Source organism: Neofelis nebulosa, chromosome 1 (genome assembly GCF_028018385.1).
Source record: "Neofelis nebulosa isolate mNeoNeb1 chromosome 1, mNeoNeb1.pri, whole genome shotgun sequence".
Lineage (NCBI taxonomy): Eukaryota > Metazoa > Chordata > Mammalia > Carnivora > Felidae > Neofelis > Neofelis nebulosa.
The window spans coordinates 62525110-62538148 of NC_080782.1; the positions used below are offsets into that span (position 1 = coordinate 62525110).

Consider the following 13039-nt stretch of genomic DNA (forward strand, 5'->3'; position numbering starts at 1 on the left):
ACTCAAAGGTCCGGAGTTAACGTCAGAATAGAGAAGTACAAAAATACAGAAGAGTAAATATTTCAGCCTAGCCAGACTAAAACACAACTGAACCAGTTAAGCCATCCTGAAAGGGCGAACGCTCCATATTTTACCACTTAAAAAAGCATTTCTTTAACAAAGGCATGCAATTTTGAGGCTCACAATATTTATAATAAAACACATAATGTTGCCAAGTAAGTCTTTGTGTTTAGCAGCAAAGACTGTCTGTGACAAAGAATCTCAAATCCAACTGAAACCAAGAAATTTTAAAATTCCAAGATTTGTCAATAAATAGTCCATAGGCAATCACTGAAGATGTTCTATCACATTGTAAGCAAAGCAACGGGAGTGACTGAAATACAAGTCTATGATTAGCCTCACCATAACGTAGCAATCTTAGGAAAGTATCCTAATACCCACAACTTAAAAGAGAGATCACTTACGTAAAATCTCAAGCAAAGAATGAGTGCTCAAGCTTCTCCCGTTAAGTGATATTAGAATAAGCCTAAGAATAAACTGAAAACCCTATTTTGATAGAAGCAGCGAGTTAGCTAGTAGCTAACTGCTAAAAAGAATATACTCTGCTTTTCAAAGTGTAACTCGGTGCTATAACCAAAATGCTGAGCAATGATAGCAAAACACAACCACAATCTGACTAATGGACTCATTTCTGAACCTCCTGAGTCATCAAGCTTTTTCCTGTATTACTGTGTTAATTTTCTGGTCTTCCCTTCAAATAAATATTTTACTGAATGCCTAATTCGTGGCGGCCCTAATGCTAGAGATACAAAGATTAATAGAAGCCAGACCAAAAGTGTAAAGACTGAGTTCTTCCTGTTCTCTGTCCCTTTCTCTTTGAGTCTCCCAAGCAATCATTTCACAGAACCAAAATGTAACTGGTTAAGGGTTCTCAATTTAACTCTTAAAAAAAAATAAAAATAAAAATGACTCAAGTTCCTTTTTTCTCACTTAAATTTTCTTCTGTGAGTCAGAGACAAGCTATTAGAATGGCTTCCCATATTCATTACACTTATTATATTTATCAATCTCTCTACTCACAGACTTTTTTTTCCCTTCATTTTACAAGTTAATGTCCCACTGTTTCTACTTCACAGCTTTCCATTCTGTGAAGTTCTTCACTGTTGACTAACCCTGAGAGGGAATTTCCTAAAAATGCTTCCTGCTGACATCACAGAACTCTGCAATCTTTGAATTTTGTTAAAACAATAATAAGCTCCAGGTTAGAAATACCCTACTGGACTGTCAGGTCCTTCTGGTTCGTCTCTCATTTGCCTACAAAGACAAACTTCCTGTTAGGCAATTGTGATCAGCAGAAACTTAACTGAAGCTAACAAGCACATTCTTGACCAACAGGTTTTTTCCCCCTTTGTCAACTAATTCAATGAACAACAATACAACTCAGGAGGAAATCTTGTATAATACTCACTGCTTATTCTGTTAAAGGTCAAAATCATCAGCTTTGCTTAAACCAGAATAAGAACTCAAAAATCCTCATTTCCTCATCAAAATTAAACTGATCAAACGTAAATCACAATGCTCAATGTTAATAGGAACGAATCACCAGTCTCTTTCTACCAGGATACCTAAAGCAGGGTCGGGTGGGTTCTCTCTGTAGTTCGAGTACAGGCCATTAAGTCTAACTGACAGTTCTTAATAATTGTAACACTCCTTCCACTTCCCAAATTTCTAAAATAATACTGATTCTGTACGATTTCATGATTTCTTCTAAAGAGATACCTCATGAAACATATAATTAAAGCAACTCAATGTCAGGCCTCTGTAAAACTTCACAAATAAATACATGCACAACTAAGGGGGGAAAATAAAACTTTCTTCCCACCATCTGCCTCGACTGTGCTTTACAAAACCCGGTCCCTGTACTGGTGGAAGTTAGCATGGCAAGCAGTTGCTGAGATAAGCTTCCGCAAGGTCCTTTCACACACATTTCTCCCATCATCCTCCCAACAACTCAGAGCAAAACCTACATTTTCTTGTTTTTACCGATAATGAAATCATAGCACAGAAAGGTTAACTTTCTTAAGGTCACACAGCCAGCAGGTGACAAAGCTAGGATAAAACTTGGGTGCTTCCCTCTAAAGTCCATGCCCTTGCTGATAAATCACGCTTCCTCAGAATTTACTGTTTGGCAAGTTCACATCAACACGTATAAAAGGAATTGGGTTTCCTCAATACTTTGCTATCAACCACTCTCTGGGATGTATGTAAATCTATCTGTTGGGTGTAAAAGTCTGTAAATAATGGTTTTGTAGGATGTCTGTATAAACAGTGAACAATGGTCTATAGATGTGTGTGTGCCACACATCACTCTCCTCTTCTGCCTTACCAGTCTTATTCCTCTATTCATCTACGCCTTTGTCTTAAAAGTTATCAAAAGGAAACCTTAAAAAGATTTCACAGCATGAAAAAGAAATACCTCACATTAATTTCAATCAATGTACCTATTACACACCCAAGTCCTAAGCATTGTGAAGGATTCAAAAGACAATACAGCCTCTGGAAGGGAAATTTAGACATAATCACAAGCTTTTACGATATACAGGAGGGTATGATTAAGTCCCATATGAGTTAGGAATACATTAAGAGAATTACTGATACAGGTGAGAATTACCAGACAGACAGACAGCAATAATGCATATAAACAACAGGAAAATTCAACTCAACGTTTACTGAACATGTACTGTAAGAAGGCACTGCGAGGAGTTTATCATTTAATAGGAGACACAAACAGGAAACTCTGATACAAGCCTGGAAAATGCTACGTGCCACAAGATAAACACAAAGTGCCAGAATTCATCCATTTCATTTAACAGTGAACATCGGGTAGGCAATGCTATAAAAACAAAATAGTATCTGCCACCATAACGTAAACTGACATCAAAAGAGGTGGCACCTAAATTGTGTTTTGAGGAGACAGGACTTTTCTCAGTACAGGCGGAAGAGAGAATTGCTGAGATCTGATTGAAGCCAGTTTGGCCAGAGAGCCAACTATTAGGTCCCGCCGGTAACTATCGGTAGCCTTCAATGCATGGGGGGAAAAAAAGAAAAAAAAAAAAAAAATAATAATAATAATAATGTGAGCAGAATCTGAAGAACCCTGGTCTACCGTCTGGCTGAAATATAGAATAAGTGAGGAATAATGTGGGAAGAAAAGCTAGAAGGGAATCTGTAACTGAAATTACTAGGACTTGAAATGCTTTCTTTCCCTTAAAGTGAAATACCACCAGGTGGAACCCAGGAACCTGAGAGTACAAAATTCAGAGGATCATAGAATCAAACAGAGGATATATAGTTGACCCTTGACAACATGGGAGATTAGGGGCACTGACCCGCATGTAACAGAAAATCCACATATAACTTTTGACTTATAGTAAACTTAACTACTAATAACCTTCTTTTGACTGGAAGCCTTACCAAGAAAATAAACAGGTGGTTCACACATACTTTGTATTTCATATGTATCACCTCTTGTATTCTTACATAAAGTAAGCTAAAGAAGATAGTAAGACAATCATTAAAAGAGAAAATACATTTACAGTACTGTAAAAAACAAAAAATTATTATAAGTGGACCTGCACAGTTCAAACCCACGTCGTTCAAGGGTCAAGTGGCCTTAAGTGCTGTCCTGTGAACCCATGTAATGGCCTAGTGACTTTCCTTTGCCAGCTCTCTGTTTTCAGGTTAGAGCAGTCAGGAGCCAGGAGTACCAAGATGTGCGCACAGGATCATATTTGTCCTTGTCACTTCTGAAGGGGCAGCTAACTTGCTCAAAAATCAGGAGCAAAAATTGATATATTTGAGCCACAGTGTCTTGAGGCAGGTAAATGAGTCTATAAGTAGGTATACGTATGTGGTTTATTCCATTCGGACCCTACTTAATTAAACCTTTGTCTATTTAATCGGCATTTGGTAAATCAACACATGGTTAGAGGTAAATGAGGGTAAGTGATAGTGACAAACTAAGATCCAATTTCTTAAAGCAGTCACTAAAAAACAATCCCACTTACTCCACTTAGAGAACCAATGACAGGAAGGGGGGGGGGGGGGGACAATCCAAAAAGAAAAAAAGAAAAATTTCCCATAACTTTACTTAGTTTCTTTCATCTCCTTAGCCTTGTAGCCTGCCTATACTTCAACAGCTCTAAAAAATAGCATTGATATCTTACCTTCTTAGGTCCAATGTATTTTACTACATTCAACAAGTAATATAGCCACTTAGAGACAACACAAAAAGAAAATGAGTCACTTAAGGTCACTTACCAAAGAGGGGGACCATCCAACAGCTAATAAGAGTATAATTTGTGCTTGGGGGTGACGGGTGGGCACACGCTCACACCCATAGAGAAAGCAAGGGTTACCTTTCCTAAAACTTTAACATCAGCTTCTGCTATCTTCTAATAGAGAAAACTTACCATCTTTCTCTTCCAATCAGCAGCTCTGTGAGCGCTTTCTAGCAATGAGTGCCTGAACATCAACTCCTACTCCTAACTCAAGCATTAAAAAACATCATGTGATACATAATGCAGTTTTCATTCTTTCCAGTGATATCCACCGCACTAGACATAGACATACTTCCAACTGGATTATTACTTCTCTACCTCATTAATAATAAAACTCATATTACCAAAGTCAGAAACAAAGTCCCACAAACTAAATTAAGTACTATAGTCCAATATAAGGCCATGAAAGTCATTTGGTGGTTAAATTATTTACCATCAGCAATTATAAATTCAGTCGTCTCAATCAAGAGTTTATAGTCTATATTAAAGACTGAACCCTATGAGGTAGGTCACTTGGAGAAGCATTCTTTGTGGACCCAGCCTTAGGCAGAGATAGGAGTCACAAAGGGAGGTTATATTTTGGAGATTTAATTATTGGGCTATCACCAGCTTTATTTCCTAGCAAACTAAAAAGAAAAACAAAAACACAAGGGAAAAAAGAAAAAGAAAAAGAATCAAAATCAAAAGAAGTGGAAGGATGAAGATTAAGAAACTGGAGATACCCCAAAAGTCTGTTTCCTGTCTTTAATATAACACTCTCTGGAATATCAAATGAAAGTTATCCTGTTAACCATTAAGTACCAAACTGGTACAGGCAGCACAATCACAAATATTTGAGTATTGAAGCTGACTCATAAAAATCTAAAAATATTTCATGCTTTAGGCTCTTAACATACCATCAGTTTAACCCATTCCTTTCTTTCAATCATGTTATTTTAGAACCAACATAAAAAGTATTTTTAACCTAGTTCTGGAAACTGTAATTAAAATGCAGCGAATACAGAGAGCCACATGCAATTAGATTTTAAGGCATTATCATTCCTACATCCAATCCTGGATTTACTAAATCAGTTGTTAAATACCTGCACTATCCACTACGCTAAAATAAATACATACATGTTTATGAAAAGGGTTGCCTAAGAGTCTTAACTGGTATCCCTTTGAGAGAATATCAAAATCCGTATATGAAAAGCCGTTTCAAAATTGCTCTCTTTGTTAAATTTTCTGAGAATTCCAGTATACAACGTCCTTGAAAGGCTGAAATATCTTTTCAGATCACAGACAAGTACAATCATGTATAATCAAAACTTTAAGTTATGAGCATGGGGAACCAACAAATTTAGGGCAGAGTTTTTTGTTTTTGTTTTTTTACCATACACTCAAAAATACTAAATGAATTATGCAGTATTTCTTCTAAGTCTTTTGAAAATAAAGAGATTTTAGTCATTTTTTAAATGAATGAAAATGGAAGGAGCACAGAACAGCCAATTTCAAAGAGGCACCAAGTTACAATTTTTCAATATGAAGTACTCCTCCAGTTTAAGCGCTTGTATTGTACGTCCATAAGAATACGGATGTACTATACGTGGAATCCCAATGAAGATATTTACCAAAATAACCCACTACAAAATATTCAGAATACAAAGGCTTGACTACGATAGTTTGATAAATTATACTGAAAAAGGAAAAATTACTTACTACATGAAAATCAAAGAAAAACTCACAAGTGACAACATCCTTGAAAAAGCAAGCACACGTGTGCACACGAGCCCAAAGCAGGAACAACCAAAGCTTTTTTTTTTTTTCCTTCTAGCTTTAAAGAATACTGGAGAGGTCTAGTTCTGTGAATTATGCAAAGGACAGCAAATATTAAGTTGTGTATTTACGCTACTGTACTTCCATTTTTAAAACATGCAGCTCAACTCCCCAGATACCATCATCCACAGAAACCATGCAGCTATCCAACAGACTTTCAGTGTCACCATTTATTATTTATAGCATTAAATGGGGGAAGTGGCTCTGATGTCACCGACCCTACCCAGTGGAATCACTGACTCAATAAACATTTTCACACTGGAGAAAATCTGGCTAGGAAAACATTGTGCTGGGTTAAGTAGATTCTTTCATCTTCCCTCTCAACCCTGGGGTTGAGGTGGTTACTGTGTTAGGAGAGATACAAAGAAACTGTCAAGGTTTCCACAGGAAAGAAACCCTGAAGACTTCCTCCTCCCAACTCTCCAAAGCCCAGTTTGATTCCCCCAATGTTCAAATTGGCAGGTAATAGCTGCCATGTTTCTTTTCTTCCACCAATCCATCCACCAAGCAGCAAATTCTTCGCTTCTGATAACCACTCTCTCACAGTCCTGTCTCCAAAAACCCCTTCTGGCTCCAAGTCCTAAGGCGGAAAGCGGTTGGGGTGTCCGTAGGGCCAGGGAGTCCGGCATGGCTACCAATGGCTAGTAACAGAAGAGTGATCGCTTCCCCAGGGGCCTAGGATTCTCTCTCTCTCTTTTTTTTTTTTTTTTTTTTAAATAAGAAAGAACTGGCGGCAGTGATGAGGACAACCCTACCCCGCTCCTCCCCAATTTTCCCAAAGCAGCGCTGAAAAACATGAAGTTACAGTTTCCCTTTCCTGGGAGATGGAATCCGGAGTACCTGGGGCCTTGCTATGCAAACATCCCTCATCGCGGAGTAGGAAACCCTTTGTCCGAGAAGCCGGACACCACAGGGGCCCGGGAAAGAGGCCCCTTATACGTCACATCTACAAACCCCACAGCTCCCACCTCCACCCCTGTAGGGCCTATCCCGGCATCCACACAGCCCTACGCTAGGGAAAGGGTGCTGAGACCCCTACTAGGACGCGGAGACCGAGGCCCTGACCCATCTCCTCCTTACCCCCCTCCCACCACCATCTCACTCGGCCTGAGTGGGGCTAGCAAGAGCGGTGCAGGCCTGGGCCGGAGATATAGAGAAAAAAATCCCCTTCTAAGAGAAGGAGAATGAGATGCTAGACCGAGTGTGCGCTAAGGCCACAGCAGAAGCGAGCGAGGGTCCTTCGAGAGACGGGCCCGGATATAGGACAGAGGAAGGAATGAGAACCGAGAAGCATGGAGGGGGCCGGGCCAGGTCCGGCCTGAGATCTCGAGGGATCTGGAGGAACCGCGCCGGCCCCGAGGCCAGGGAAGGCGGGGGGCCCAGGTCGGGGCCGCGGCGGCGGGGAAGGGCCGGAGCCGGCCTCGCGCCGGACGCTGAGGTGGGCAGGCCCGCCCGGGGCCGGTCGGACGGAAGAACGGTCCAGCGGGCCGCACTCACCATGAGCTCGATGGTCTTGTCCTCAATCACCGAGTCGGGCTCCATGGCGGCCCCGGCGGCCCCGCCTCGCTCTCCCCGCGCAGCAGCGAACGGCCCGGGCGGAGGAGGCGACGGCGGAGGCGGCAGAGGCGGAGGCGGCTATCGTACCCACTCTAGCTGCCAGCCCGCCCGGGCCGCCGGCAGCTCCGCCCTCCCCCTCGGCGAACGCAGTACGCCGATCGAGGACTACAGCTCCCAGCAGGCGCCGGGGAGCCCGCAGAGCGTTGTGGGAACGAGAAGCCAACACCAGGCTAATCTCTCTTGGCACCCCGAAGCTGAATTCTGAGCCGCAAGTAGCACTGGACTTTGAAAGTGGCACGTGCAAACCTAAAGAATGAAGGGCTCCTTCAAAATAGGGCCTCAGGAGCGCCACAACTACATGTCCCAGAAAGCCCTCGCGCGGATTCTCCTTCCGGCTAGTTTCTCCTGACTTCCTGGCAGCCCCAGGCGCTTCGGACCGGGACGGAAACTCCGAGGTAACTCTTCACTCGTCAGAAATCTTGCGTGTGGACCGATTTCCGCACATGCGCACTCGACGCCGCAGTGTCCACAAGACGCCTAGGTAGCGGGGAGGCTGGTGAGCGAGCCGCTGGTGATAGGGACAGATGTTGGAGACAGGTGGGTTCTAGGTGCGTTAGGAAGCCCTGGCGCCCAGGTGTGGGAGGGTGCCAGCCAGCGAAAGAAGCTCAGGCAAGGGAGGAGGCTCTGAGAGTATGGGCATCCCAGGAGTGAGAGGTTTAGAAATTTAATTGGGGAAAGTGGGTTTATGGAGATGAACAATTGGTGCTGTCTGTACGCACCACGAACTGGGAAGAGCAGAGAAATGAAAGGGAACTTGTGCATATTGGGCCCCTCTTTGTCATTCGTTCAGAAAGTACTTATTTTTTAAACTTCCAGCCTCTGCCGGGTACCAGTCTAGGCACTGGAAATCAGCTCCGAACGTTACAGGGAAGGATTCGGTTATCATGGAGTTTAATTCTAGTGGTGGGAAAACAGACATTAACCAAAAGAGTGGGCGCTAAGAAGGACCACAGCTGGAGACCTGGAGACTCCTAGTGAATTCTGCCTTCATCTCTGTGTGAACTTTGTCAGGTCTGTCAGTGGTCACTAACCAAAGACCACTAGGGACACGCTGATTGAACAAGTTGGGCTAATTACTGGTTGCAATGAAGGAGAATACCCACCATGAAAAATCATAAGTAAGAGTTGTTAGGTGATTTGGGAGAGGGTGTAAGGAAGTGGGGCTTTACTCTGGATCAGATGCTGTCAGGAAATGGGGGTAATTCTATGATGGGGCATCTCAGTTGTTCCTAGAACACGGGAACACTAGATTGAGGTTGCAGCTGTAATTGGTAAAGAAGCAGAAACCCCTCATTAGCCAAGATGACGGATGTTTGGTCATTTTTTGTGGTTTGGACAATGTTCGTGTTTTATCTGCTTTCAAATGTAACTAAGGAGCGGTCTTGTCTTTGTCTTGATCTATCCATGGTCAGAGAATGGCCTCATCTGATGTTTACATTCTGCCAAACTATGTTCAACAGGAGAGCACAAGGTCTACCTAAGAGGGCTAGCTATCATCTAGTAGCATTACAACTAAATATCAGAAGCTGCTTTTCTCTTTCTCTAGTGTTTTGCATTCTCTGTACCTGTAAAGTGAGGGGGCTTGATGATCTAGAAATCTTTCTATTACTAAAGATCAAGTTATTACAGTAATTTGTATGCATGCAGGGCACAGTGTAAGTTCCACACTGGTAGAGTTTGAAGTTTCATAGTCCTTTGGTGCTTTCCACCAAAGGAATTAAAAGCAGTAGGAAAAGAGAGCACAGAATTGGAAAGTTACTGCCACTAACTTGCTGTCTGAATTTAACTAGAACCCTTCCCCTGTCTAGGCATTGGGACATTCATTAGTAAAACAGGAGTTAGGATAAATGACCTCTGTTTCACTTACCTTTTTGTATCATAATAAACCGCGCCCAAGACTTAGTAACTTTAAAAACGGTGGTTTATTTTTACAATTCTGTGGGTCAACTGGACTCAGCTGGGCCCACATGGTATAAGCTGAGGTTACTCATAGAGACTGCAATCAGCTGGGAGCTCATCAAAATAGCTTCTCATCCTCTCAGGCCTGTCTTCTCCACCTGGTGTCTTATCATTCAAATTTCTGCATGGTGACTGGCTTCCAAGAAGATGAGCCCCAGTGAGCAAATGATTATCAAGCTTTTGGTTGCACCACGCTTGCTAATGTCCCGTTGGCCAAAGCGAGTCATAGAGCCAAACCCAGAGTGAATGTGGAAAGGGATTATGCAAGCCTGTTCACAAGCAATCATGGTTCACTGGGACTACCAGTGTAACACCCAACCAAGACCTCTGAGTTCCCAGTATTTGCCACAGGACCTGGCACATAGGGTGAGGGTAGGAGTCACAAGCTGTATTTCCCAATATGTATGTTTATCCTACACCATATTTATCGTTTTAAAATTTGACATTTTCACAAAGTCTGAATTTCCATCTTATCTTGAAATATTAGAGAATCTGACTATATTGGATATACATGGCAACAATATGCAATGGTTAAGTAGCAACTAACTTCTTTATAGGAAGCATGTGCTCTATAGATTTCCACTGTCACCATTGCCCCCTGTTGTCTTCTGTCTGCAGGCTCCACTCATTTAAATTGCACACCTAGGGGCGCCTGGGTGGCTCAGTCGGTTGGGCGGCCGACTTCGGCTCAGGTCATGATCTCGCGGTCCGTGAGTTCGAGCCCCGCGTCGGGCTCTGTGCTGACAGCTCAGAGCCCGGAGCCTGTTTCAGATTCTATGTCTCCCTCTCTCTGACCCTCCGCTGTTCATGCTCTGTCTCTCCCTGTCTCAAAAATAAATAAAACATTAAAAAAAAAAAATTAAAAAATAAATAAATAAATTGCACGCCTAACCCATAGAGATATTTGAGTTTGCAGCCCTTGGCGTTAGAACTATAATGGAGATAACTCAAGGTTTCTATCTTTTTATTAAAACCATATTCTACTGTAAGAGGAAAAAAATACTATTGGGTCAAATTCCAGGAGCTCAAGGAATTTAAAAAGTCTTATATTGATAGAAGCCTTACCCCAGCTATACGAGAGACAAGCTGAGCTAAGGCTTATCACTTTAGTCAAACAAGAACTCAGGTTCTCAGGTATTTTTATTGCTTCAGGCTTGAAGCCAGCTGGTGATTACATTTGGTCATCAATAAAGGCAGAAGGCCTTGAGGCATATTTCAGTTTTTCAGATAGCTCTGCTTTGGGGTTTACAAGACCTGCTAACAACAAAGTGGTCAGGTCCACAATCCCTTAACCAAAACCCTAAGGTCTGAAACGTATTCAGAATTCAAAATTGTTTAGATTGTACAAAGACAGTATGGTACGCGTGCAGTATATGTAATATAACCCACAGTTATCAATTAATAGCCTCTCGGTTCCAACTTCTTTTACATACTTTGAAACACAGGAGTGGGACCCTCTGAATGTTTCCCCTCTCCTCTGCCTGCTGGCACAACGTTCCTAGAGGAACACAAGCAGATGGAGGATCTTCTCTTCCTAATTCCAATATACTTTATTTTCCTTCTTGCTTTTGTGGTATACAGCAGCAAATGGTTTGCAGAACCATATCCAAACCAGCCCCCCCCAACACATATACACGGATGGCTGGGACATTCATAGGGTGGCTTCCCAGTGAACTCAGTGACAGCCTCAGTGGGCAGTTTCCTGCTCACCAGCCCTAACCTGGAGCACTTCAGCAAATGTCACCATCCAATGGGTCGTAATTAACCGTCTCGCCAGTAAGGTCTGAATCTCAGCCTAGCTGTGAGGGTGGAAGGCTCCTCCAAGTTTCTTCCTCAGGTACTCTGCATCAGCCCTAAAGGTAATGGTTGCTCCTTATGACTGCTGTTTCTCTATTTAGAGTTGTCTTTGCCCCTTAGTACTTGATGCCCTGTTCCTAGTTACTAGTTTTTTCTGCTTTTTGTTTCTTTTGTTTTTTAGATTCCACGTATAAGTGAAATCATCTGGTACTTGGTTTTTTTCTCTGACTTCTTTCACTTAGCACAATACCCTCTAGGTCCATCCATGCTGTCCCAAATGGCAAGATCTCACTCTTTTTTTGTGGCTGAATAATATCCCACTGTGTATGCATACCACGTCTTCTTTTAACATTCCTCAATCAATGGACTTGTAGGTTGCTTCCATATTTTGGCTTTGTAAATGCTACAGTAACATTGGGGTGTGTGTATCTTTTCAGGTTAGTATTTTCATTTTCCTTGGGTAAATGCCCAATAGTGGAGTACTAGATCATATGATATTTCTATTTTTAATTTTTTGAGGAACCTTAATACCGTTTTCCACACTGGCTGCACCAATTTACATTCCCATTAACAGTGAACAAGGGTTCCTTTTTCTCCACATACTCAGCAACACTTGTCATTTCTTCTTTTTGATACTAGTCATTCTGACAGGTGTTAAGATGAGATCTCATTGTGATTCTCCGTAGCTCAGGGGTTAGAGCCCTGGTCTCGTAAGATGATATCTCATTGTGGTTTTGACTTGCATTTCCCTGATAATTAATGATGTTGAGCGTCTTTTCATGGGTCTGTTGGCCATCTGTATGTCTTTGTGGATAAAATGTTCAGGTCATCTGCCCATTTTTTAATCGAACATTTTTGGTGTTGAGTTGCTTAAGTTATTTCTATATTTTGGATGTTAACCCCTTATTGGATACATCATTCACAAATATCTTCTACTCAGTAGGTTACCTTTTCATTTCGTTTTGATATACAAAAGCTTTTTATTTTAGTGTAGTCCTAATATTGCATTTTTACTTTTGTTTCATTTGCCTGAGGGGGCATATCTAGACAAACGTTGTTAAGGCTGATGTCAAAGAAACTACTGCCTATATTTTCTTCTAGAAGTTTTATGGCTTCGGGTCTCACATCTAGGTCTTTAATCCATTTTGAGTTTATTTTTGTGTATGGTGTAAGAAAATGGTCCAGTTTCATTCTTTTGCATTTTTGAGAGAGAGAGAGAGAGAGGGAGAGCGCATGAGCAGGAGAGAGGAAGAGAGAGAGAGGGAGACAGAGAATTCCAAACTGTGCTGTTAGCACAGAGCCTGACACAGGGCTTAAATTTACAAACTAGGAGATCATGACCTGAGCAGAAATCAGGAGTCAGACATTTAACCTACTCAGCCACCCAGGTACCTCAATAATGTTTATTTTAGGCTGCTACATTTTGAGTTAATTTGTTACACAGCAATAGATAACTAATAGAGATGCAAAAGAGAGAGGGTATGCATGCTAATTCAAAGTATTGGACTCCC

General features: G+C 41.9%; 1 protein-coding gene and 1 long non-coding RNA gene across 9 annotated transcripts in view; one reads left to right on the plus strand and one right to left on the minus strand.

The window, feature by feature from the left end:
• FBXW11 (F-box and WD repeat domain containing 11) overlaps positions 1-7832 on the minus strand; it is a 122599-nt gene extending 114767 nt beyond the window's left edge. For 4 of the 5 annotated variants that reach the window (XM_058723441.1, XM_058723438.1, XM_058723437.1 and 1 more), the window contains exon 1: positions 7653-7832. In XM_058723441.1, coding sequence (XP_058579424.1) covers positions 7653-7697 — 45 coding nt within the window. In that variant the 5' untranslated portion in view covers positions 7698-7832. The remainder of the gene's footprint in view (positions 1-7652) is intronic. The other variant, XM_058723440.1, reaches the window with a different exon arrangement.
• Positions 7833-7915: 83 nt separating this feature from the next.
• LOC131508198 (uncharacterized) overlaps positions 7916-13039 on the plus strand; it is a 72553-nt gene continuing 67429 nt past the window's right edge. For 2 of the 4 annotated variants that reach the window (XR_009259929.1, XR_009259916.1), the window contains exon 1: positions 8174-8309. This is a non-coding gene — a long non-coding RNA (uncharacterized LOC131508198). The other 2 variants (XR_009259921.1, XR_009259936.1) reach the window with 2 other exon arrangements.